This window comes from Pipra filicauda, unplaced genomic scaffold (assembly GCF_003945595.2).
Source record: "Pipra filicauda isolate LSUMZ 115617 unplaced genomic scaffold, ASM394559v2 scaffold1_size10287979_pilon, whole genome shotgun sequence".
NCBI classification, from domain to species: Eukaryota; Metazoa; Chordata; class Aves; order Passeriformes; family Pipridae; genus Pipra; species Pipra filicauda.
The window spans coordinates 5,213,636-5,239,742 of NW_024104310.1; the positions used below are offsets into that span (position 1 = coordinate 5,213,636).

At 38.1% G+C, this 26,107-nt stretch overlaps 1 protein-coding gene across 2 annotated transcripts in view; it reads right to left on the bottom strand.

The window, feature by feature from the left end:
- The window catches only part of MYO3A (myosin IIIA), a 119,636-nt gene that overhangs the window by 71,283 nt on the left and 22,246 nt on the right, over positions 1-26,107 (bottom strand). For both annotated transcript variants that reach the window (XM_039380741.1, XM_039380742.1), the window contains exons 4-6: positions 16,867-16,971; positions 16,020-16,119; positions 1,156-1,232 (exon numbers count right to left, since the gene is read on the bottom strand). In XM_039380741.1, coding sequence (XP_039236675.1) covers positions 1,156-1,232; positions 16,020-16,119; positions 16,867-16,971 — 282 coding nt within the window. The remainder of the gene's footprint in view (positions 1-1,155; positions 1,233-16,019; positions 16,120-16,866; positions 16,972-26,107) is intronic.

Here is a 26,107-nt window from a genome sequence, read left to right on the forward strand (position 1 = left end):
CTGCAAATTCTTGACTTTTTCAGGTAAAGGTGTTAAACTGCATCCCATGGCTGAGGAAGTAGAAGGAAACTAAGCAACTCTACAACTCTGTTAAATGGATTATTCCTGCAAAGTAATTAATGAAGCTATACTGCTCTCTCTATGAAGCGAAACAAGCCGGAAAGCAGAAGCTGAATTCACTATCTCTTATTGGTTCCTTATTCAGCCAAATCAGCCAATTTCCAGATCAATAGGTCTGGACAAAGCGTTTGCCATCAGATCACAGTAAAGGTATTTCATAGAATCATACAATCAACTGGGTTGGAAAAGACCTCCGAGATCATCAAGTCCAACCCTTGATCCAACACTGCCGTGGTTACTAGACCATAGCACTTCATATACATTTCAGCTCATCCATAATGCTCGATGAATCTACATTTTTTCATCCCATTAGCTGCAGATCTAAGTCAACATGTATGCCATTAGTTACATGGCTAGACCAATGTGTATAAACAGAGTGTGTTGATAAAAACAAATGTGTATAAACAGAGTAGTTTCATGTGCTATAAACAGATGTACTTGCATGTGCTTGTGTGGACACAAATAGTTTAAGTAGATAAGTTTATTTATAAGGAAATATTTTCACTGCCTCAGCTTAAAATATATCTTTATATGCTTCAATTTCAGGCTGGAAAAATCTCCACAGAGTCATAGTAAACTTTATTCATAATAACCTCTTCCATTTCTTGCTGTCAGCTATGGATATACAGTATTAAAAACTTTCCAGGTGTAGAAGTCAAAAAATAGAAGCTGTAATGCATCATAGTACCACCGTGGGCTCGCTCCTTCCAGCCATGGAGAAACGAGACACCCCTAGTTTCAGAGCTTAGAAGGCTGGAAAGTATCAATAGTAGTACTCTATACTCTTTAACATTTTAGTAAGCAATTCGGTGTCTTGCTCCCTGGCTCTAAGCTTGTAATTTCAAAAGTAAATCCCATTTTAACTTGCAAACATGTAAGAAAAACATTTTTAAACACTTTTTTAAAAAAAAATTGCATTGCTGTTTCATTTGGTGAAAAGACCAGTGGTGAGGAAGAAAGACAAAGAAAGAGCAGAAATGCAGAATACAGCAGCTCGGATACCAGTGACAAAATGTTCTGAAACACGAATCTGACCTCTGGAGCCATCCAGAACGGGGTGCCCACGGAGGTGTTCCGACGGAGACGAGTGCTGGTCAGCTGAGCAGACACACCTAAAAGAACGAAGGGAAGCTATAATCAGAGCAATGGCTATTTCCATCCAAAACAGCCCTTCTGAATGGCGATGTCCTTGTCTCGCCATGCTACAATTTCCTCCACAGGTAAATTTCAAATACATCTTTCCAGTTTTCTGGAAAGAGAGGCCCACTCCTCAGAGGTACACAGAACTTCTTCAGCTGATGTTCTCCACATAGGTTGTTTCCAGTGACTTCGGTAGGACCAGGACTTGGTCCTAAATGAGTGTTTGATTAGTAATCTGACTCCATATATTTTGACTGGTTAATTAGAGTTTTTCCTGTATTAGGAGAGCAGTAAAGCACTTTAGTGAGGGTGGAAAAGTACGGTACCTTCCACAGCTTTTAATGCTCAGTACTGACACTAAACTCCTGTTTCATTTTATATCTGTATCTATATCTACATTTCAGGTTAACACTACAAAAGACACTTATCCTCATCTCTTAACTACTCTGCCATAAAGAAGAAACAACAAAACAGTGAAACCTCAAAAATTCTTACAAAAGCAGGAGTCTCTCCATGCTCAAAGCACATTCTCAAAGCAACAAGCCTGCAAATCAGCTTTGCAACATGAGCTGTAGTTTAATAGATTAACTATTTCAGGCCAAGTGCTGGAAAGTGAACTCAGAACTTTAAAGATTCCTTGCAGTTTTAAATTAAAAAACACTGAAATACTAGGGATTCAAGTGGGCTGCAGCACGCTTCTGACTAGCCTGCCACCAATTTCCTTCCTTACAAAACCAGGGTGTATCAGTTGGAAATCACTCTACTGCATGCAAAGGGAAGATTACAACACATGGAGAAAAACAGCCCCTCAGCAAGCATGTCCTGAACTATTATGGATTTATGAATCACAAATAGCTGTGAGGCCCACACATGGAGAGAAACAGCCCCTCAGCCAGTAAGTCCTAAACTATTACGGATTTGAGTAATAGCCAACACTAAGGTCCACCAGAGGCATATTCTAACGTGCTGATATCATGGATGGCCAGAAAGGTCCTGTGCTCTACATATACATGCTCCAACCTCCATCTGCCTGACACTGAAGCTCACTTATTTTATCTTCATACATACATCTGCTTTCTCTTTAAAAGGGACAACCCCGTTTCACTCCGTGAGTGCCATTTCATTATTCTGAAACACATGAAGCTTCAGTGAGCACCACCAGCAGCCAGTTTCAGCTCTGTCTGGTTTGAACATGCTTGACCTTATCTTCCTGAAAACCCTGCAATGGTTCATAACAGGAGCAATTCACATTAACTTTCTAGTGGAAATATTAAGGAAACTTCTGTCTAGGTAGAATTTGATTGGTTTGGGTTTTTTCAGTGTAGTCAGGAAACCACAGAGAGTTTAATCTGTTTTTTCACTCTAAAGCTATGTGTTCAGCTCTGATTCATAAAATATCTGCATTTGTCCATCACAGAAATGAATGTAACATCTGAAAACAAGGGCAGCAAGAAAGACCCGGCCTGTACCTTTGAGACAAGTGCAACCACTGCTTCTGTGGCTGCCTCCCTCTAGTCTACACCAGCCTTGAGGAAGTTGGATCTTTTTCTCTCTCTCTCTACAGAAAGTCCAATACACAGTGTTATGCACCATGGAAAGCAGGACAATGTGAGTCTTAGCACAAAGTCCATCAATCCTGCTTCAGCTCAGCTAAGCAGGGGCTTTGTTTTTGCCACCTCGAGGAGTTGTCTCAAGTCCAGCTTCCGGCTCACAGAGTCTGTGGCTGTTCTGAGCCCTCAGAAAAACACGTCCTTTAGTAAGCACACATCACCACAGGTCTGAAACCATTGCAGTGATGCCAGTAGACATCATTACAGGAGATCCTCAGGTTTGGAGGGAGCTGAGGCTACTCTCCCCTCTCCCTTCCTATGTGTTGTGGGAGTCCCCTGTGCAAAGCTCTTTTTTGCAGTCTTGGACAAGGAAATGGGATTCAGATCTGTGGGCAAAGAAAGGCGCTAACTGAATTTTTATGATTCCAGTGTCAGATTTTATAAATAATCATAACTTTCTGTAGAGATAAGGAACATTCATGTATTCAGTCTTATCTGTCTATGCACTGTTGTTTTTTTCTCTTTGAACTGTAATTATTAAATAAACTGAAGAATTTTTTCCTCCTCACCCTTCTTTTATTTCTGTAAAAAACTGATTTAATTTGAATTGCTCACCACTACTTTCTGTAGGCTCTTGGGGTTTTTGTGTGCTTTTTGTTTGGTTGGGTTTTTTAATCCTTCTGCTCTTAGCATTAAAGTGGCATTTCAGATTATGCAGTGTAGGTCTTATGACAAATGATATTTCCTTGGGCTTTTTCTGTGTATAGAGGAAAGATGACGTAATTCCATACTTAGTAACATTTCTTCCAGCATTTCAGTAACCAGTCAACCATATAGCTCGCCAGCTTTTTCAAACTTATATATTTTCAAACAAAAACATCTTGCTCCTCCCCTTCCTGTTTACTACTGCTTTTTTGCAAAAAATTATTGTCCTAAGAAAACCTAAAATATGTGAAAAAATGGTGTTTTATTACAAGCAAATTAGAAATCTTACGGAAGTTAAGAGCTTTATAAATGCATTAATAGTACCAATGCACACCAAAAAGAAAATATTGTGGATATATAGCTGCTTTTTATTTTTTCTTTTTTTTTTCAGACATAATTTTACACAATTTTTCCAGACATAAAAACTGGAAAGCAGGACACTTCTACTATAAGTATTATTCAAGCTTTTCATTGCAAAAACTGGCACATTGGAATAACATTGCGAATAAAGCCACCTACTTCTGACCTTAGCACTCAATAAAAGAAAAACAGTGCAGAAATTAGCTCCTTATTATTGGGAAAGATTTGTCTCATAGTGCCCAGTCTGAGCAGACACTAAATTGGGAGGCTGTACAACATCACTTTATGATTATGTCCTGTGACAGAAGTATTCACATTTAAGTGGTTGATTCTAGTGAGGGAAGGGCAAGCCCTAATAAACTGTGCTAAATTCACATTCCACACATGGCAGGGAGACACATTCGCAACATGTTAGCCACTGTATTTATACATAATGACCTTACCCCAAAGGGTAAGGTCTTTACACTCCTTAGGGTAGCTCTTCCTTATCCCTTCTTTATTTGTGCCCTCAGTGTAAACTTCACTACCAAAGCACCCTCTTTGTGACCTTCTTTAGATTAAGAACATGTAACTCCATCACTCCTCAAGCTAGTCTCTGGACCAAAAACTGCTCACGCTGATAACCTTGCAGATCTAAACAGGTTAAAATGCTTTGAATTATTCCCCAACCTTTCTTTAATCTCCTAGAGAAATAGATGTAAAACAGCAGTAGAATTTTACACTACATTCCTCTTAAGCCTGCTGGCAGGTATATTTTGCCATTCCTGTTTCATGTTGTTCAATGCGAAAAGTGGCCTCTCCTTCCTTGCCTCTTTGCCCAAAGGTGTGAAAGCAGTCCCTAATAAATCACTCAACTCCACCTTTTTACTAGATCTGGAGGCAACAGGTCCTAATGGTTTCAGGTTTTCCTTTAGCACCTGAAGCTTCGCTATTAGAAGAAGCCACCATTCTTGTCAGGATGCAGACAGGAAAGTAGCTACTTTCCCCCACAACAGTGGTGGAGTTATAACTCAATTCCTCTGTAATTGCTGCTATCTTTGACACTCATTTCTTTGTTTTGTTCTTCCGGGTTGTATTGGAGTAATGGTACATATCCAGACAAAATATTTCAGATAGATCAGCTGAAATGCAGAAAAATTGCTAAAAAAACCCTCAACCAATGCAATTCCTTCATATTCCATATGACAAAAGACAATAGGGAAAGAACAAGATTAAAACAAAGCAGTTCTGATAGTCCAAATGGCAAACAACACACCAGGTGTGTAACCACATTTAACTGTACTGCAAATAGTGGCATCCCCACTAAGACTGTAAAAGAAGATCAGAGAGCTTCTCCCAGGTTTCACTACTTAGCATGGATAGAAAGCATAGAAATATTTAATAGAAAATGTTACTAATGGACCGTAAGGACAAGAGGGGTTGGTTTGATGTTTTACAAGAGATGTTTCAGAGGCTTTATGAAACAACATCAATACTCAGAAACCTAGGTAGCCTCATCTCCTCGGATGGTAAGACTGACGGACAGATAGACAATAGGTTAGCAAAGGCATACAGTGCTTTTGGAAAACTCCACAAAAGAGTATGGCGTAATAAACACTTGAAGAAAAGTACCAAGATCAGTGTTTACAGAGCCATAGTGTTGTCTACGCTCTTGTATGGTTCCGAATCATGGGTCATCTACCGCCACCACCTGCGACTCCTAGAACGCTTCCATCAACGCTGCCTCCGCACAATCCTAAACATCCACTGGTCAGATTTTGTGACCAATACATCTGTTCTAGAGCAAGCAGCAGTCACAAGTACTGAGGCCATGCTGATGAGAACACAGCTGCGATGGGCAGGGCACGTCTCAAGGATGAAGGACCACCGCCTTCCTAAGATCTTGCTTTATGGTGAACTTGCCACTGGCAAGAGAGGAGCCCCGAAGAAAAGATATAAGGACTCCCTGAAACAACATCTCAGCCTTAGCCATATTGATCAACATAACTGGTCTACTCTGGCCTCAAATCGGGAGGCCTGGAGACACACCATCTATAACGCCACTGTCTCCTTTGAGAACACACGCAGGATCACTCTCGAGGAGAAAAGGCAACGCAGAAAGAACTGTGTTTTGCAGAATTTACCATCCAAAGAGTCTTTCTGCTGTGCCTTTTGCAATCGGATATGTCTGTCTTGTATTGGCCTCTTAAGTCACTAATGTGCCTGTAACAAATGTGGATAGAGCCTTCCCAAATCTTCGTTCGCGAAGCCCAGCCATGATGATGATGATGACCATCTGACCTCAAAAGTAAACTCTTATGTGAAAAGAGCACAGAGGCAATATTGTTTCCTTGGGTGAGCTGCTGTGAGAAAAGCATGCTTGAGAACTTCTGTTCAGTAATAAGTGCTCAAATTAAATCTTGAACTAAAACCACGTTCTGACCAATAAGATGGAAATAAAGAAACAGGAAATAAAGTTGAAATGACGAGTCAAAAAAAAATCGATCAAATCAGTCAAAAAGCATGACTTGCTTTTCATAAATCCATGCTGCCTACTCCCAGTCACCTTCTTGTTCTTCATATGTTTAGAAATGATTTCCAGGATTATTGGCTCCATTACCTTCCCAGGGATCAAAGTGGGGCTGACCAGCCGGTAGTTCTCTGAATCCTCCTTCTTGCCCTTCTTGAAGATAGGAGTGACAATAGCTTTATTCCAGGTTTCAGGAACCTCCTCCAATCTCCAAGACCTTTCAAAGACTATCAGCAGTGGTCTTGCAAAGACATCAGCCAACTCCCTCAGCACTCTTGGGTGCCTCCCATGGACTTGTGTAGGTCCAGTTCTTTTAAATAATCTCTAAACTGATCCTCCTTTACTGAGCATAAGTTTGCCTTGCTCCAGACTTTCCCACTGGTTATAGGGATTTGGGATTCCTGAAGACCAATCTTGCAAGTAAAGACTGTGGCAAAGGAGACACTGAGTGCCTCAGTCTTTTCTACGTCCTTTGCCACCACATTCTCTGTCTTTATGTCTTATTTTAATGCACACAGTGTTTGGTGAAAACCAGAGTTTCTCAAGTTTCTCAAGACGCAATTTTTTAACTGAAATAGGCATATCCAAAAGATAAGCAAATGGTCCTTTACAACTCTAGAAAGATCAAAAGCTTAGTATCCAAGAAAACCATGTATATGAACTGCCTGAGAGATGAAAAATCCATGGTGTTTACTACAAAACCAAGAGGTATGGAGTAAAAGGGAGATAAAAAAGTTAATCTGTACTACCAAATACAGGGTTATATAAATGGAAGCTAAAGAAATCAAAGTCCAGTATCTTTCACACTAAACTCACCACAAAGATTACAGACAAAGAAAAGACATTTTTAAACATACAGGGAAAAAAAACTAAAATCCTAAATAGATACAGAATCATTACTAGGTACATACTGATAATAAAATGGCAAATGGTCACCTAAAAAAAGACAGGATGTTCACTACATTTCTGAGATATTTAATCTTTTTAAAACAAAAGGGTTTAATACAGTTTCTTTCTCTAAGAAATCCAGACTGAATTACAGACTGGGCAGGATGGTGTGGCAGCATACTCCAGCTTCCCTTAGTCTGTGATTCTGATTGAGCCCTCTCCCCATGGCCTCCAGGAGAACAGGTGACCACAGACTCCCCTCCACATGCTCCTGACAGTTCAGTGCGTCACAACACCAATGATTCTAATCAAATCTCATGCTTCGGGGCTTCAGCTGGTTTCCTGAAAGGGATGCACAGGAACATTTGTTCTCCTGATGCACAGTTGGCCAGATGCATTTAGATATGAGAACTACTCTTCCCTAGAGCCTCAGGGATTTGTACAACTACATGCAGCCTAGTGCAGTATGACAGTGAGGAAAGTCCTCCTCCTCAGATGCTGCCTTCCTTATAGATTAGATTTCAAACTGACTGCCACTTTGAGACCCCAAAAGGATTTTTTTCCCTGTATGACTGGGAAAGCCCTGGAGATTTTTCTCATCATTCTATGACATGGTTTTCCTGTTATGATAATCAGGGATAATGGCAACACCTATGCTAATAGAATAGAATATTTAAAAACCTCAAGACTGGAATACTTCAGTACAAATGAGTCATTGGGATCAACTTTCAGGTAAAAAATGAATCGGCTTTAGTATACACATATGAGATCAGAGGGTTTCTAATAACCTCAAGAGATTACTATTTTGTGACCCATGAGAAAATCAAGAGGAAACCTTTGGTGGCCAGAAAGGGTTATTTTCTCGCTTCATGTGTCTCTGGCATATGATACCAGCTTTCAGCATCAAGCTTCTTTAATGCTTAAGCCATCAGTGACATCTTTATGTGAACTACTAGAAGAAAATATTTGAAAGACCAAATGAACAGCTTATCCTGGATATAGCATTTGGCCACATGATTTCTGTTTTTTGGTACTGGACAGCACAAAGGTTTTCATTCAAACATGGCCCACAAAATAAGTTTTTAAGGACTAAGCCCTCAACAAAGAATTAAACATTCAACAATGAAAAGGCTCCACAGCTCAAGTCAATGCAATCCATCTTATCCCCGCTAACCCTGGGTTGAAAAATTTGGAATTATTACCTTGATTGGGTTCAAAGCAGTTTGACAAGCTGCTCATGAGGAAAGCTTTCTTCAAAGTCTTTTACTTTTATTGGCTTCTGCCATACTCTCCTAGTAAATGCTTTTTAGCAGCAACATGTGAATGCCATGCTATATGGTATGCAGAAATGACAACACAATAACAGTCTGGTTCTGATCTGAATCAGTGAAGCAGACAGCTTTATTATGGATGCATGCTAGAATGACTAAGGCAAATATAAGCCTTGCTATGACTCATTGCTTAAAGTAAGCTAAGGGCAGAAAGAAAATTATTTTATTTTTGAATACTTTCAAATTAAATTATTTTAATTAATTGTTTCATTTTTGCAGAATGATTCTGACAGCATTTATAGCTAATGCAGGGCAAGCAGAAAAGGATGAAATGGGATATTCTGACTACTCCAGAATAAGTAATCTACAAAAGTTTGGAAAAACACTACTCAAGGTCATGCTAAGGTCTTCTTCAATCTCAGCTGGACGTGATGTATATTAAAAGGGACAGAGATTAAAATGCCCCAGCACTGAAACTTGGATCACTCACAGCTGACTTCTCAGCCTGCTCACTGAGCACAAGGTGGCTCTAGACTCCCTGTCCGTTGCAGCCCAACCTGTACCACGTGCATTCTCTGCACAGTCCTGGGAGCCTTCCCTCCCTCTGCAATGCTACATGCCACAGACACTTGCCAGGCTGATCTGTGATCAGCCAACAAACTGCATCTATCAAGGCTATTTGTGGTAGGGAGAGGCCTCAGCACTGTGTCACAGCAAGAGAACACAAGGGCTGGTGAGGTGTCACAGGGAAAGGATGAAGCTCAGTGCTGTGGTTCCCCACCAGTCTCTGACCCAAGATTCCAGATACTTTTTTCCCCACAAGATCAGCAGAAAGCTCCCTCATGCATCACAAAACCAGGAAAGGTGAACAATTAAGCAGATGGAACTATTAAGAAGGAGTCTTACCACAGACTCATTAATTACATTGAGATTGACCCCATTGTCTGGGACATGCTGTACAGTGTAACCAATTTTACTTCTCTTGTGTTATCATTATAGAAGCTGCTGGCTCATCTACACATCAAAAACTCAACGAGTTTAGTACAGTCACAGAATTTTAAATATTTTGGCCTGTATTTCTGTATCAGAATAGGCATAAATATCAGGCAACAAAACAAAAACACCTGTGTATTCTAACTTCTGTTGATCAGTTGTTACTGATCACTAGTAGTGGTAAAGCACTAGTAACAGTCCATAATTTGTAAAGAAGAAGTAGTGCACCACTGCAGAGAAACAATAGAATGCTGGCAGAATTACTCTTTCTAGGGGAAAAAAATTATTTTAATAACTCAATTGAATTATGAAATTATTACTTTCATTTAGTATTGCACAAACGAAATTATGTGTGCATTTTAAAGTGAACATAGAGATAATATAAAAATACACTACCAAAGAAGTGTCTTACCATTGACCATTGACTGGTTTCACCAAATTGCAATTCTGAATAAAGATAAGGCCATCTGAAGAAGGCCAATATTATGATTTCCTTGGCTCTTTACTTTGGAAGACTTCAAATAGCTTTAAAAAAAGAGTAATCATTCTCTCCATAGCAAAATAATAATTGAATTACACTCCAAACACAAAAGCTGACCTCTGCCTACTTGCAGTTTCCAAGTTAGATAAAAGAAATAGTTAAAGTATTAAACAAAGTAATGTCAGTTTTCAGAGTCTAAATACAGCAATACCGTATTCTCCCCCAAACCACTTTTTCCCCAATGAGTAATACTCAGCTTAAATCTCTAATTGACTCAGGCTACTATCCATGATAAAACTGTGCTAGTTGCATGCAAACTGGGATACCTGAAACTGCATTTGGAATGGTAAGACAATATTCAAACAAAACTTTTAAATCCAACACTGAAACAAAAGCAGAAAAAGCAGACTAAGCATGTTTGAAGTACAAAAATCACCTTACTTTCACTATATATTTCATTAATATTACAATACATGTTTTAATTATGCAATCTATTTATCCACAGTACTAAAGGAACCCTTGAAGTCACTATTTTATTAACTGCACACAGCACAGCTTGTAATTTTCCACCATCTGCCAGAAGCAGTGAGATTGCGTTACCTTCTTTCCATGTCTTTCACTGGAATCTCTTTTACCTATTAAAAGCTAAGATGTTTCTTATGCACTGTTTATCCAGAGCCTCTAATGATGGAGAGTTTTAGGTACCACTAAGAAAATGCTTGAGAAACAACTGAGAATGGACAGTGCCAATCCTTTTCAATATCCTCTTTCCCACAGTTACAGTACTGGGCGAACTATGGGGAATCATGGGATCTCACATAGTTAGTTAGAAATAGGCTTGAATTCTAAAGATTTAATGAGTCCTCTCACATTTTATTTTCCTTATGGGAACTTGAATATTTCTAATATCCATCTAACTGTCTTACTTCTTCTTTTTCCCAATGATCTTTCATAGTAATAACATCAGAAGTCTAACTACATGTTTTTATTTGATGCATAGAAAGGCACGGCCTTCAGCAAGAAAGTGCTTCTGGAAAACTATGCATTTCCAAAGTAGTGGAGTTTAATTTACACTTATATTTTTTCTGGACATTTCCAAGGCAACAGCTGTTCATCCTGAGATATTTCTAGTCTCTGACAGCAGGCTTCAGTAGGCCCAAAGAAGTATGAGCTATCTGTGCTCTTGGTCAAGATGATCAGCCCACAAGGTCAACCCTCAAAAACATAGCTGAAACCAAATTTTCCATCAGTGTTACAGTCTCCTCATTGTAGCTAAAAGAATCACTTGCCATGTGACTGTAGGGTTTCAAAACTTTTAGTGGAAAAATGTTTCTTTCTTCCATGACTCCTGACACGTCAGCTACTTGGTCCAGTTTGCTGATAGGGAGTTGTGTCCTCTGGGATTCTCTTCATTCAATAACATATAAGCACGAAAAGCTCTGATTTTCAAACTCCCAGACTCGCTGTAATGGCAGGGGATTTCAGAAATAACTTCAAATCTTTCAAAATGAAATGTCACTTGGACTTTTTCAGACCAAAGTTAAAATAATAACAATAATAATACAGCTAAGTTTCTTTTCTCCCATTTTGGAACAGCACATTATAGAACTGTGTCTTACACGAACATTAATACATGAAAGGCCCTGAGCACCATCCTGATTTTAAGAAAAGAAACTGAATTGAGAGGGACTATTCAAAGAAGCAAGTATTTGTCAGCAGAAGCAAATGTTATACCCTCAGCTTCCTATGAAATTCGTTACACATTATAAGATGCAGATGAATATATGAATTTTTATTACAGATGAGGTGTGCAAGTGACTTCAGGCCAGCTTTTTAACTGACGAAAAAGATCAGACACTGACAGATATTTAGGCAGCAAATTCGTCACACGACTTTCAAAAGGTATATAGCAATTATTTTGATTTACATGCTGAAAGTTTTTTAAAATTTCATAAGGTGCTTTTCTGCACCTTTAGAGGCTAAAATTTCATTTGAAACCTGTCTCTTTAACATCAATCCACTGCATACAACCAGAGTTCTGTGAAATGGATGTAAAAGAGTTCCTTCCCAGAACACTAATAAGCAACTCTGAATATAATTAAGAATATTTATCAAAAAGGAATTTAATTCACACCTTGCTTGCCTCCAGTTCTTTTTATACAATAGATTATATAGCAGTCACTCTTGAAACTGCTGCAGGGAATTTAATTTAAATGTATATTTTTCTATCAAATCCCTATCTTGTACTGAAAACATAGCAGCTACACTTGAATATAATGCTAGTATATGATGTGATAGAGGATGCTTCTTGCTTGGAGCATAATTGCTGTGATTTGCAGGCGTAAGATTCTACCCCAAAGGTTTTCTATCAGAACAGTTTAACAGCTAATTCCCACAAATGTTCAGGTAGTGAGACTGCTTTCAGTCAGCCTTCTTCTCTTACAAAGAAAATATATACTCTATTAATGCATTTAGAAGTTTAATGAATTTAGGGACTGAATCTGTGATCAGGGGATGTACTTACAGCAGATCCCTTTGGCTGCTACTCATTATCTGTAGAAAATAAAACTTATTTTGTTTCTCTCTGCTGGATGGATGTGAGGAGAGAGAATGTATCACTGGTAACAGTATTCAAAATTCTTGTGGCTTGGACAGTTTAAACTAAAACTTTATCTGGCAGCTCCTCGATAAGCAATTAAGCTGCAGAAGCTTTGATGTGGAGATGTTATAGAATCATAGAATGGCCTGGTTTGGAAGGGACCTTAAAGGTCATCTAGTTCCAAACGCTCTGCCATGAGCAGGGACACCTTTAACTTGAGCAGGTTCCTCAGAGCTCCATCCAACCTGGCCTTGGATACTTCCAGGGATGGGGCACCCACAGCTCTCTGGGCAACCTGCTCCTGCCTCATCACCATTCCCTCTTATCCTGTCACTATATGCTATTGTAAATAGTCTCTCTCTGACTTTCTTGTGGGCTCCCTCCAGGCATTGGACTTGATTTCATCATTAATCTGGTATTGGGTGTTTCTTACACACGAGAATATTACTGGGGTAATTAAGTAATGATACAGCAAAATTTTAAGGAAAGTAAAAATTTCACTCTTCAAAACAATCTGAGTGAGGCACAGCCATGGTATTCTTTCAAAGTCTTTCTCATTTCTTTAACTATCAGTACCTCTAGAAATGTGAACAGTTCAGACTGTTAGCCTGGACTTTGGGAGAGCTTTTCCACACACCTGATGTGTCACCTCAAGCAACTCAGTCTCTCGAAGTTTCAGATCCCCAGTTGTTAACTGGGAATCAAAGTAATTCAGTTCTCCATAAAGGTGTTGTGAAGGTTATCCATTACAGACTCTTTAGTGTTCAAAAAATATGGTCCTAGCACACATAAACACTTATGGTACAATGACTGTAAGGTAATGTGTATAAACTGACACAAAATAAAGCTTCTGAAAACTTGGTACTGCTGTGCAAGGAAGGTCCCACAATGGCAGTACACCACACACCAAGTTCAAAGAGCACAAAAACAATGAAGGAAAGAAAAGCCATTTTCAAAAGTGATTTAATTAATGTGGTTTTTTTTCAGTTATGACTCTTAAAAATTTCCTAAATATACCTAAAAGACAAAGGCACAAGTTCAAGTTAAATGATTGCACAACACACACAGACTGAGAACAGGTCCTTTCCTAGTTTTGTGTTCCATAAGACACTTCACAGGCCCATCTTTCAGATACAAGTTTTATGTCCCTATTCAGAAGAAAACCACCATAAAAAGAATCAGGGGAGAACAGCAAAGGCTTCTTCAGGAACATCTCAGCAGCATCCAGCATGCAGGAGAATGGCACAGACAAAATTATCTTGGGAAGGGCTCACTTCCTTGGTCATGTGTGTTTGGTGGTTGAAGGAATCTTTGGTTCACTGCCTCTGCTCCCCTCTCCACAACAGAAAACCTGTGTGTACACTAGAAAGGACGATGTGATTATTTGGGTTGGTTTTGTTTGTTTGGCCCCATGTACTAATTTGTTCACTTTAAACTAAAAATTTTTCTTCCTCTGTGTATTTACTGGGTTAAAAAGGAGACTGTGCCTGTGCGTCTATCTTATTCTGAAGCCAATTCACAGGCTTGTATAATAAAAGATGGCTATGAGTTTCAATCCCTGATCCAATAAATGTTTATGTACAACAGTCTGTAGCAGTGCCAACATGAGAGATTTTGATCAACTCACATTCCTGGCTAAAAAATGATCTCGGAATCTGATTAATGTGGGTTTAAATCCTCTTAAGTAGAAGACACAAATCCCCCAAATCCCAGCTGAATACCTTAAACAGCAGCTTGAAGGGTGACTGGTATGTCTTCCATGGTGATTTAGTGAAGACTGTATAAATTTTTTCCACTTGAAACTATTAATTATTGGCTTAAGATTGGGGTGGGGTTTTTTTGAGAAAGACACAAAAAAAAAAGCCAGGGAAAATGTCAATCCATTCCTAAGTTAAGGTGCCATTTTCATATTCCTTTGAGAGAAAGGACTGCTGCAGGTATTGCAGGCCCCTTTTGAACCCACATAAATGTGTGTGTAAGTATATTTGTTTCTTGTACACGCTCTAATCTGTGTTTTGGCATGGCAATTTTCCCACAAGAATTTAAGATTATTTTTCAATTACAGCCTTATCAGCAGATTGCAGTACCTGGGGAATAAAGAATTCAGGTCCTCATCCCTACAGCTTGTATGTTTTGACATCTGCATAAGTGAATTAGTTTTCAGAAGCATTGATCCTATGCAGCTCTAATTGCCTTCAACACCTTAAAAAAGTAGTATGCACAACACATTAAAAGCCTGTGGGCAAAAATATTGATTTTTGCCTCACATTAAACTTCCAGACTTTCCAATGAAAGATTTTATCTGAGAAATATAACAGAAATACATGACATTTCAGAAGAATTACTAATCCTAACAGCTGTGGGGATTCTGTGTGTGAAGTAATGAGAGTTGCATAAACACTATCTACTGTCAGGAAGATACTATACTAAAGGTAGTTAAAATTATTAGTTTAAACAATTGCTATGTATCAATTGAATCAATCTCATTAAAAAAATAGGAGGGCAAAGGAAAAATAAAGATTTTCCATCTGCTGAATGGCATATTATATTTACTGTGTCTGCTGTGCTGTAAAATAGTGACCAATAAAATAAATTTAAACATAAGAAGACAGTGTGCTATCAGAAGATAATAGTTCATAACAACAGGCATTGCAAATTTTTATACCCCTCATATAAAACGAAAGTCAATACACTTTTAAGGCAAATCACTGTAGCATGGCTGATAACAGGTTCCATCCACTTACCTGTGTCTCCTTTTCCCTTTTGGTGGTGACACCAGGTGACAGCATTCAAGAATCACTTTAGGCCTAAGAGACTTGAACAGACCCTTTTAATGCCAATTCGTAGATTTAGATTTGCCAAAATCTGTTAGTCTTCCCAGACTTTGGAAAGTGGGGCTTACCTATATAATATTCCTCCCTCTACTGCCTTCAACTATCTCTTGTTTTGTTTGAAATCAAACGAATGAAATACATGCATCTGAGTATATGTATTTAAATAAGTTCTAAGTGTTCTCTTATACAACATGAAGCTTTTTCCTATCAGCTCCTAATCTCAATGAGTCCCATTGCATGGTCCTGGAGGAACTAAACATCAACCTCATTTGGAATCCTATTAACTCACTTTGCCACCTCACTTACAGTGAGCCCCAAAGCACTGGGCACTTACCACTACCATATTATAATTTCTATTTGTTAGCCATACTACTGAAACAGCATTACTAAAATTATTAACATGTCTATCAGGTTAAAAAAAGGAACTTTGGTTATCCAAGTGATTTTTAATGAGGAACTCAGAACGTCAACAAAAAATTAACATAGTTAATCTTTTCTGGTTTGTTTATTTTATTTTCCATACTTCAGATGTAAAACATTGTTTGTATATATAAGTAAACATAACATACCAAAATCTACAAGCTTGACTCCTCCTTCAGTGGTCAAAAGGATATTATTTCCCTTAATATCACGGTGGATAGTTTTGTTTTCATGCAAATGCTGAAGTCCCTGGATGGTGAGATGTAAACATGAACTTTTTAATAACAGCTCTGTCCTCTGTAATACATTTGCAGAAACAATAAAGTGGCAGAAAACTATGAAAAAAATTAAAACATTTTTTAATGCAAAACCACAGAGATGTCATTCTTACTGGAAAACTATTTGGCACACCACAGGGAATAGATATTTTTTTAATTGCTCCACTTTATGTCAAATAGAAATTTTAAGATGAAAGCAAAAAAATAGCACTATAAACCTACATTATACCTTTAGAGCATAAAGAGAGCTGCTAAAGCCTAAATTTCATTGGAGAAAGTAAAGTTTCAGTTACAAGAAAATGATAAAGACACTTGATCCTGATGAGCAAAAAAAATTCTTGCAGTGGTATCTGAATTCACTAGATATGTGGATATTTTACTACAAAAATACTTTGGATTCAGACACAAGAAGTTGGACAGTATTTTAATTATGTTTCTGCTACTTCTCAAAAGAAAAGCAATTTTGATGCTTAACTGTATTTACTAAGAAAACTGATCAATAGTCAGAAATGGTTCATTCTCTTAATAATGAAAAAAACAGATTAACTGTTCTTTACCTTGCCTGCTCAAAAAGAACCATCTGAATTACACATCACCTTGATTTCAATAAACACTGCTATAACAGAAGACAGTGATCTATATTAGGGGGGACTATCTTCATTCATTTAAGGAAAAAAATATGAGCTGAATGTTGACTTTCACTGAAAGCTTATCTTACCATCAGAGCTTCACGTAAAATGTAAGCAATTATAAGTTCATTCATCCTTTCGCCTCTCTTCAGAAATCCCTTCACAAGATCAGTCACGGATCCACCATTGCACAGCTACAAAACATCAAGGAAATACAGAAAGGAATTAGAGAGTTTTGGAGTAGCCGCCTGGTTTTCAGTAGTTTTTGTATCTGCAGCCAAAAGATCTCCTAGTAAACTGGCAATCCACAAATTTGTCCTTACGTCTACCATTTATACAAACAACATACACAGCAACTTTTGCCAATTCTTGTTTGCTACTTTCTGCATTTAATTCTTCTTGTCCAAACGCAAGTACAGCAGTCTATCTCTTTTTTTTCCTGCATATGTGATTGCTTTTCACTGAGACAGAAACAGCTTACAGTGCAATAAATTTTTTGTGAAGGCATGTTTTGTGGGGCACACTAATTGCTTCTGATATTCATCCTGTGCATCTCACCAGCAATGCAGATTATTACAGCATCAATTCTCAGGTACAAAAGCTACATACAACACAAAATGGATTTAAGGTATCAGAATGCAGGCAGCAGAGAAATGTCCCTGCCAAGGGCAAAGATGCCCTTTTTGCCCAGCAGCACTTAACTCCTAGTGTAGAAAGATGTGATACACAAGGGATGGGCATCACAGAAGATGATGAAGCACTGTGGAAAGAAAGGTCTCATCTCCCACTGAAACAAAGTGAGCCATTGTTGTAAGACTATAGCTCTTGTAGTATCAACCCTATCAGCTTCTTGTTCCAGATGCAGAGCCACAAACTACTCGGGACAATCCTCTCTCCTGTCTAAGGTCCACCTAGACTCCTGCAAACCCTCATCCTGTCCTGTACGTGTGGGAAGAACAGGTCTGGCCTTGCTCTCTGAAAAGAGTGCACATTGCCAGCTGATTAGTTTAGACCTGCAGTACTTTGTATGTTCATTTTTATCATTTAAAATTTTTCCACAGAAAGAAGCAACGATGAAACTTTAGTGACTCCCTCTATAGCTGTTACACGCCTGCAAAGATGGAATTGGTACTTAAGCCCTTAAACTATCCATAATGCACCTGACAATACTCATTGATTGAAGAGCCATTGCCTCTGTAAAGACATAACTGTTTCTGATAAAACAGTAAAACAAATTGTAAGTTTTATACTGTATCATCCAGTAGATTTTCACATGAAACTAAATACCCATGTAAGACACTTTAAAAATGCAGCACAAAACAGTAATTCCTTTTCACTGCTTTTGAAGTATATTTAAATTGGGGCATAATTTATCCATAAAACCTTTCAACTGCAGAATTCCAGACATCAGAATCTTTTGTATATTTTTAATATGTTCTTCTATGCCTCTACATTTTTTTCTGTAATTACAGAAAGACTTGCACCTTACAGTATAAAGCATTTTATATCCCTCTGTACCTAAACATAACAATAATTCTCTGATTACCTTTGGAACCCCTGGGTTGCACTGAACTTGCACCACATGAATGCCTACACAAATACCATTCAATACATAACTCTTGTTGCAAGATGAGTTCTCTCATCAGGTCAGCCAGGGCTCTGGTCTGACAGATGCTGAGCTCTACGGCAACAATCTTGGAACTCATTTAACCTCACCCTTACCTAAGTGGGACAATGTGCATGTTTAGAGAGAGAAGAACTCGTATGCTTAAATGATGAGATTAAGGGCTTTGCTGGATAAGGATCAGATTCCCAAGTAGGATTTCATTTACTGTCATTAGCGATGCTGGTCTGCCTTCTCCACCGACTTTTTCAAGTTAGTTATTTTTTTACAATGACATTATCTTTTCAGGGTCTCTATTGGTTTAATTTTGCCACATTGCCAAAATATTTAATCAAACCAAATGGATTATAACAATTTTGGTTAATTTAATGCACTTTAATTCAGGGCACTGAAACTGTCTAACTAGTAACAAATCAACTGTGAATTAAATTACACATATGATATTCTTCAAATAATTTTTCTTCATTATCTAATATTTAAATTTTGCTTCTTACAGATGGATCCTCTTTTTTCTTTACAGAACTGGATACCTATTAGCCTTTCTGTTCAAGGTAAAAAAAAACAACATAGAAAGAACTATATTCTCTTTGTAGGCAGATGAAGGGAGAAACTGTATCTCAGAAACCACCTTCTTTAATGTTTAGGCAGTAAAGCCAATACTGAATTTATTTGCCTCAGTCAGCAATGTTAATTTTTACGTTCTTAAACATGTTGCTTTAACTAATTTTTCTACTACTCTCATAATATATAAATCCCTATTATGAGGTAAATATCTGCATTATGAGATAACGGTTATCTAAAATATCAGGTTATGTAAGATACTAAAACTGATTATTTTAAACTGAACCAAAACTGAAGATGGCATGTAAAAGGTCAGCTAAACAGGTCTTGAAATAAAGAACCCAGAAGTCAGCCATATCACCGTGGAAATCCTCCACCAATTCCCAAGGCAGAGTGGCTGCTTAGATAGAGTTCAGCTGAGGGTGTCATAGACATACATTCTTGCATACACACAGGGCAACTTTTCCTATTTCTGTGTTAAAGAGTTGTACTTTTACTTATATCAGACAATTAGTACTTTTCTGAGACCACCAGTATACGAGGAAGAGAGAAAAAAAGGCTAGGTATTAGAATGCAAGCAGCTATAAGGAGGAAAAGGGATTATTGGAATACAACCACAATTAGAAAAGGAGATTATGGCAGACACTGTATGTGCGTGCTCTACGCTGTGTGGGTGAGAGGGGGGAACGATGACGACAAGGATGACACAGGCTAGTATTAACCTTGTTCTATTTTTATCTTCATGAGTAAAATGTTGTATCTGGTCCAATTTCCTACTTCTACTGTCTATTTTTTGCAGGTGAAGCTGCCACATGTCCCTATAACCATGCACATAATTGAAGCTGAAACGGTGATTCTTTCTCCTGACTCAGGGTATCAAATTGCATGTGTATTCAATGGAAATGTATCACAAACATCTCAAAAAGTCCCTCTCATAATGAGTCAGGCTCTTCTCTTCCCTCTCAAAAGAAGAAGCTACAGAAAGTTACAATACTGCAGTGCTGGACCACGCTTGCTTGGGAATCTGAATAGAGGGGGAGATAAATTACTATTGGGAATGTTGACTAGGATCTAGCCCATGATGTAGAAACTTAAAGGAGTAAAAAAACCTAAATCATTAAAAAAATCACATTACCTTAACTTATAAACAATCCCTTAATGAGAGATTATGGGATAAACATTATTTAGCAGTACTGTCAGACTGAAAGTTTCTTGGGGTATTGTTAAATATTGCAGCTTATAATTATGATCTCTGCTGCTTCTTAGTAGCATGCTGCCCACGTTAAAAAAACTGTGTAGCCTCTTACCAAAATTACTGTGTTTGAGTTAAGCTACCTGTAATGCTTGGATCCCAAGAAATCATGAAGGCAGAGATAACTTTTAAAAAAGATCTTCCTAGTTTTCAATGAGCATCTAGAGAAGGGAGATGCTGATAGCTATTATTTTGTTGCAAGGACTGTGAACTCACATGACCAAACAACTAATCAGTCTGTGTCATTACTCCGCATCATTTGGTAAAGTCTCCTCAGAATACCTTGATAAAGGGCACTATTAGCAGAGACCAACAAATGAACAGAGAACTCAGGACACAGACATACAGGAGAAGCTACATGTCTATCTGAGCTCTGCTACAGGGCTGCTTCTTACTCTAAAGATCAAAGTAACTCACCAAATCAAATGACCTTTCACCCGTCATGAGACAGGGGCTCTTCTGGAAGGAGAGAGTAATAATTCTATTTCTTTCTCCCACACTAAAAAAACCCCACACATTCACACACATTCTCTATTGCATACACAGATGCATTTCTTGTGGCTTGTATCAGATAGAAACCCTCTTTTAAGTTTTGAATATACTTAATTTAAAGGGACAGATTCTTATGATGTCCAGCCTATCAGACATAGGAAGGGAAGATAACAGTGATCCTCCCACAAGGCAGCTATTTAGAAATGTCATCTTGATTAACTTTGTACATGAGCAATTTTCATCAATGTAATGTTAGTCACTTCTTCTATTGTTCCCTTGTGATTTACAGGTATTTTCTTTACCAGCAGTATTTTCAATGTCTGCACTAATAGAATGCAAAGATTACCAGCAACAACAAGCAACTAAAAGGAGGGTAAACTGAACCCTTGAGGCTACCTAAGAGGGGGTGGAGAAGACAGAGACATCTTCCCAGTGGAAGACAGCAAAGGATGAGAGGCAACAATTCCCAACTGCAAGATAGTAGATTCCTATTGGACATAAAGGAAAAAAATTCCCACTGAGTTAAGCACTGCAACAGATCACACAGTAAGTCTGTGTAATGTCCAGCCTTGGAGATACTCAAACTTGAATTGAAAAGGCAAATCTGTAACACTGCAATTAATAATCTTTGAGCAGGGGGCTGGACCAAATAACTTCCAAAAGTCCCTTCCATGATGTACTTCCATATGATTCAGAATACTTGAATTTTAAAATATTCAGTTCCTAGTTTGGATATTCAGGCAGAAGAAAGAGTGGCAAAGAACTAAGGAAATATTGCATGCCTAAACCAATGGAAAGAGTAATTTCGGAGAAGGCTTGATCCATGTGAAAACCTCCCTTAGAGAGCTGTAGCTCTCATGGCCATACATAGCTGTATCAAAACAGGTGATTATGACTCTTCTACAGTAGTAGTAAAGGGCTCCTCCCTTATGATTTTCTGGCACTCAAAAAGGCAAAGATTCATACTAGGATGACATGCAGTCCTCCACCCACCCATCTGCCACAACCCTGTGCTACTTCAACTGAGCTATTAGTATGCTAACTTCAGAAAAAAAAATATAAAATTATCCTAACACATGAAATGTCAGTTAAAATTGCTATCACATCACAATCATGCTGGTGTTTTTTTTAGATCTTAGTCACTCTTCATCTGACCCAGTTGATACATTTCTCCTCTTCAGTTCTTCTTGATTCTGATGCCCATTGAATAAGGATTCAGTATGAGCTTCCCTTTCAAGAAAACTCTCAATTGAGCTTTTTTTGGGGCCATTACAGCCTTTAATCATCCAGCTGCTCTGGACTTATACATCTGTACTAAGCTGTCAGGTAATGTTTGCTTGCATCCTGCAGTTGTTAAGGTGCTTTCATCTTACTTCAGTAGCTTGAATACAAAGAATGGTTCAATTACAATTACTGCCTTCCCTATCTTTACAGGCTGCACAGACATAAATGACTGGGCAACACATCACATATGCACAACTTATGGCATGCATCAATCATACTTATGAAAAAGTTCAACATTGCTTTAATGTTATCACACATAAGAATGCTAAAACCATGTCAGACACTAATCTCTAATTTTTTTCCTGTTCTTAGAATAGATCAATAATTTGACCTGTTCCCCTAAGCATGCAGTGCAGCAGCACTGCCAATCTCTGAGCTGACTGTACCTTCCTTGTAGTACTGACAGCTGTAAGAACAGAAGATTCTTATTTGCTGCTGTTTCATCATCATAAAACTACAGAAGCAGAGGAGTAAAAGGGACCTCAAGAAATTACTTAGTCCACTGCATATGTAATGTATAGAGACCTGGTACTTTCAGACATGTTAGATATTTGTCTAACTCGCTCCTAAAAGTCTTCCACTGAGGGAGATTCCAATCTTTCTAAGTGGCCTGTTTCTGTGTTTCATTAGCCTGATAGAGCATTTTTCCTACTATCTAACCTGAATATTTTTGCTTCCAACAAAATTGCATTATTTTTGCCCTTCCCTCCAGTAGTATCTGATAATAAATTACCATAATTTTCTCTTTAACATCATCTCTGTCAGACTACTGTCATGATAAATAATTTTTCCTCCTTTTTTTTAGGCTGTACAAACTTAGTTGATGTAATATTTTGAAATTAGCCACGTTTTCTCAATTTAGATTGCCTCCAATTTGCTACTGACGTTTGTGACACGTTTTGCCCCCAGATTCCAGAGAGAATTCCTTTGGAAGTCTTGTCTTCACCAGGAAAAGCTGAACAGAACAATCTCCACTTTGCAGAGAATCTCTTTCTGTATAACCACAGCATGGTCAGGTATGCCCCATTTATTCTTCCTACGGATAGCAGTACTTTGTACGAATCACCTTTCTGTGATTCAAAAAAATTCCTCTGGTATTCACAACTGTGAATCTGATGCTATTCTCTAATGTGCCTGTAATTAAACTAGGTGTCCACTTCAACTTTTTTGTGGACTTTTTTCATTACTCAAGTTACTACTAAGGAAACAGACCAAAAGCAGATGCCCACCTTGAGATTCTCCCAGCCCAAAAGTAAACTAAGTCCAGTTTTATGAGAAAGAGGTTATTCGCATTATTGTTTATGTGAAATTTCTGTATTTCCACATTTTCCTCCAAGAATGTCACATGGGACCATATAAAATCCTTACAAAAGACACATCTCATCTATTGCTTTCCCCTTGTTACAGCAGTTATCCTGTTAAACAAAGAGATTTTATTAATACTATTTGTTCTGACCCAGTACAAATCAACCACTTATCATGTTACTGGGTTCTGGGTATTTCTACAATGGTTTCTATTAAATTGTTGTGAGTATCAAAGTCAAGCAGATTGGTCTGTATTTCCCTAGGTCATTATTTTTCCTCACTTTGTAAAGACATACACTAAATATTCTTGTATCTCATTTCTCTAGTAACCTTTTCTTTACCACTCTCCACATTAGCCCCTCAGAGGTTATCCGTAAATGCCTTAGCTGAGCATTTTTGTTTCTCCTCTTTGAAGACATTCTGAAATATTAAAAGAAGCAGACCCTGATGCATTCTCACTTGCCTCTTACTGCACTTCTATTTTTTTCTCTGCATCAGATAATTTGATATTGTGTTTTTAATGTCTTTCAATAACTGCCAGCTATCCTGGCACTTTTCCTTCATTTTTACATTATTTTTCCTAAATACAGGTACCTACCAGAACCCCAAGCCAGGTAAAGCATACTCTCCTAACCTATTATCCTTACCCTGCTGCTCCATCATCCTTTCTATTCTCAGGAAAGTGAATGCAATGATTCTGGGGCTTTTTCACTCAAATTTCCTTCCATTTTCAACTTTTCAAAAGAGATCTTCTCTGTTAGAACAGAATCTACCTGATATAGCCATTCCCAGAGTCACTTTCTTTGCCTTCTGTCTCCAAGAAAGAACTCCATAGACTGACCATCTCTCAGGATCAGCTGTGACCATATTAACTCCTATTCTCTGCCTACAGTGTGATGTATCTTCACAACTATTACTGCCAGAGAGCACATTCAATTGGGAGCACCTAAGACCTACCACAAATACTTCAAGGTCCTTGTAAAGACTTACAGGGAACTCAATTATTTTCTTCAATGGGCCAAATGCTTTAATATGCAGCTCCTGTCCACACAGCGTGGTTTTAATTTCATCTCAAATGGCAGAAAGATGTGCACTGTGGCTCCTATTTTTCCTAACAACCGGACAAGACAATCCATAACGATAAGAAACCATAGCAATGTTCCATGCTTTTAGGTAAAGTTGATTGCTTTCAATTCAGCGGGAACAAAATGTATCACTGAAACAGATATCATTCCTGAGTTATTTAGCTTCAGTGATGACAAACCATGTGGTATTTATGATTTTGCTCTCTTGTATCATCTAGCACCTCCAGGGCTGTGTTAGTCAGAGCCTCACGGGTGTTTGTTGCTTCTGACTTCTCCCCTTTCAGTTTGGCTTTTAACTTCCCATTTTCTTTGCCACGCACAAGCACTGACAAGACAGACAGCCAGAGGAAAAGTTTGCCTGTTTCATCTTATGCAATGCCAGCCTTCACAGACTCTTATCTTTCTCAGTCAGAATAAACATATCCCCACCTCACATCGTGGCCAAAATGGAAAAGCCACAACTCTGCCATTATTGCCTTTTTCTAAATTTCTTTTTTCAAACTCAGCATAATTGAATGAAGCTACCAAGGCTTTACATACACAAGAAAAAAGAGAACTAATCCCTCAAAGAAGGATTTTTTCTGTTCTAAAACATTTGTAATATTGTTTTGTCTCTAGTAGAATGAAAAAAAGCAAGTAGGTGACGGTGCTGTTAAAAAGGTTTACTGGGCATAGCACAACTGAATTCCCCTGCTAGCTCATCCTGAAGTAAACTTCATATTGCACCATCCCATAATTCACGTTTTTTATGTTATAAAAGATTTACCTCCCCATGAAGTTGCTAATGAAGAAATTAATGTATTGCCTGTCCACATCTCCTCCTCAAAAGGTTATACAGCTGAAGTGGTACCAAGCCATGACTTCAAATAGCGCTCTGTAAAGCAACTGAGATCTAGACATATTTAAAATAGAAATTCTAAAGGAGCTTCAACTATAGCTTCATGGCCTGGCAACACCATAACACAGCTTTAATTTTTTAAAAATCAAATAAATGGAAGGATCCTTTTGGAAAATCGAAGCTAACCTACATACAAAACTTTAAGGTGCTGGTCAGTAAAGAGCCTAGGACTCTTGGAGCAAATGCAAGAGGCAGCTTACCAAGACAGAACATTTTGATAGGAAAAACTTAGTTGCAATTCATTGCTTTATTATACACAAGGAGCAGTGGTAAACATAACATTTAGAGATCAGAAACATTCACTCAGGTAGTGAGAAAAACCAGGGCCTAAGTTTGGGATCAATAATACCAACAGAAGTATTTCTACTGACTGCTGCAAACTTAGCTGAGGCTCTAGAAAACACAGAATCTCATAAGTAAATAGGGCAGTCTGTGGTAACAGCAAGCACCTCACAGCTTTTTTTGCCTGCTCAGAACCTCATTGCTTTTGTTCTGTCTTCACCAATTAAGAAACATTTCAAAGCACCTTCCTCTTTTGTAGCACCATTTCTCTGTGATTCAGGGTTCAGACAGTAATTCCAAGCACTACCGTGTCCACAATACACATAATTCATTTTATGTGTGTGTTTCTACATGAAGACAATAATTTAGTATAATTCACTGTAATTTAAATTACTGCAATAGAAATCTTCCCTATCGAGTTTAAAAGTATGACTGGGGAAGTGCAAATCCAAACAATAGGGCTTGTCTAAAGGCTGGTTTTACAAAAGGAGTGAAGCTGAAACACACTCATCCAAAAGGCAGTTCCTCTCCTTGCAGGAGCATGCAG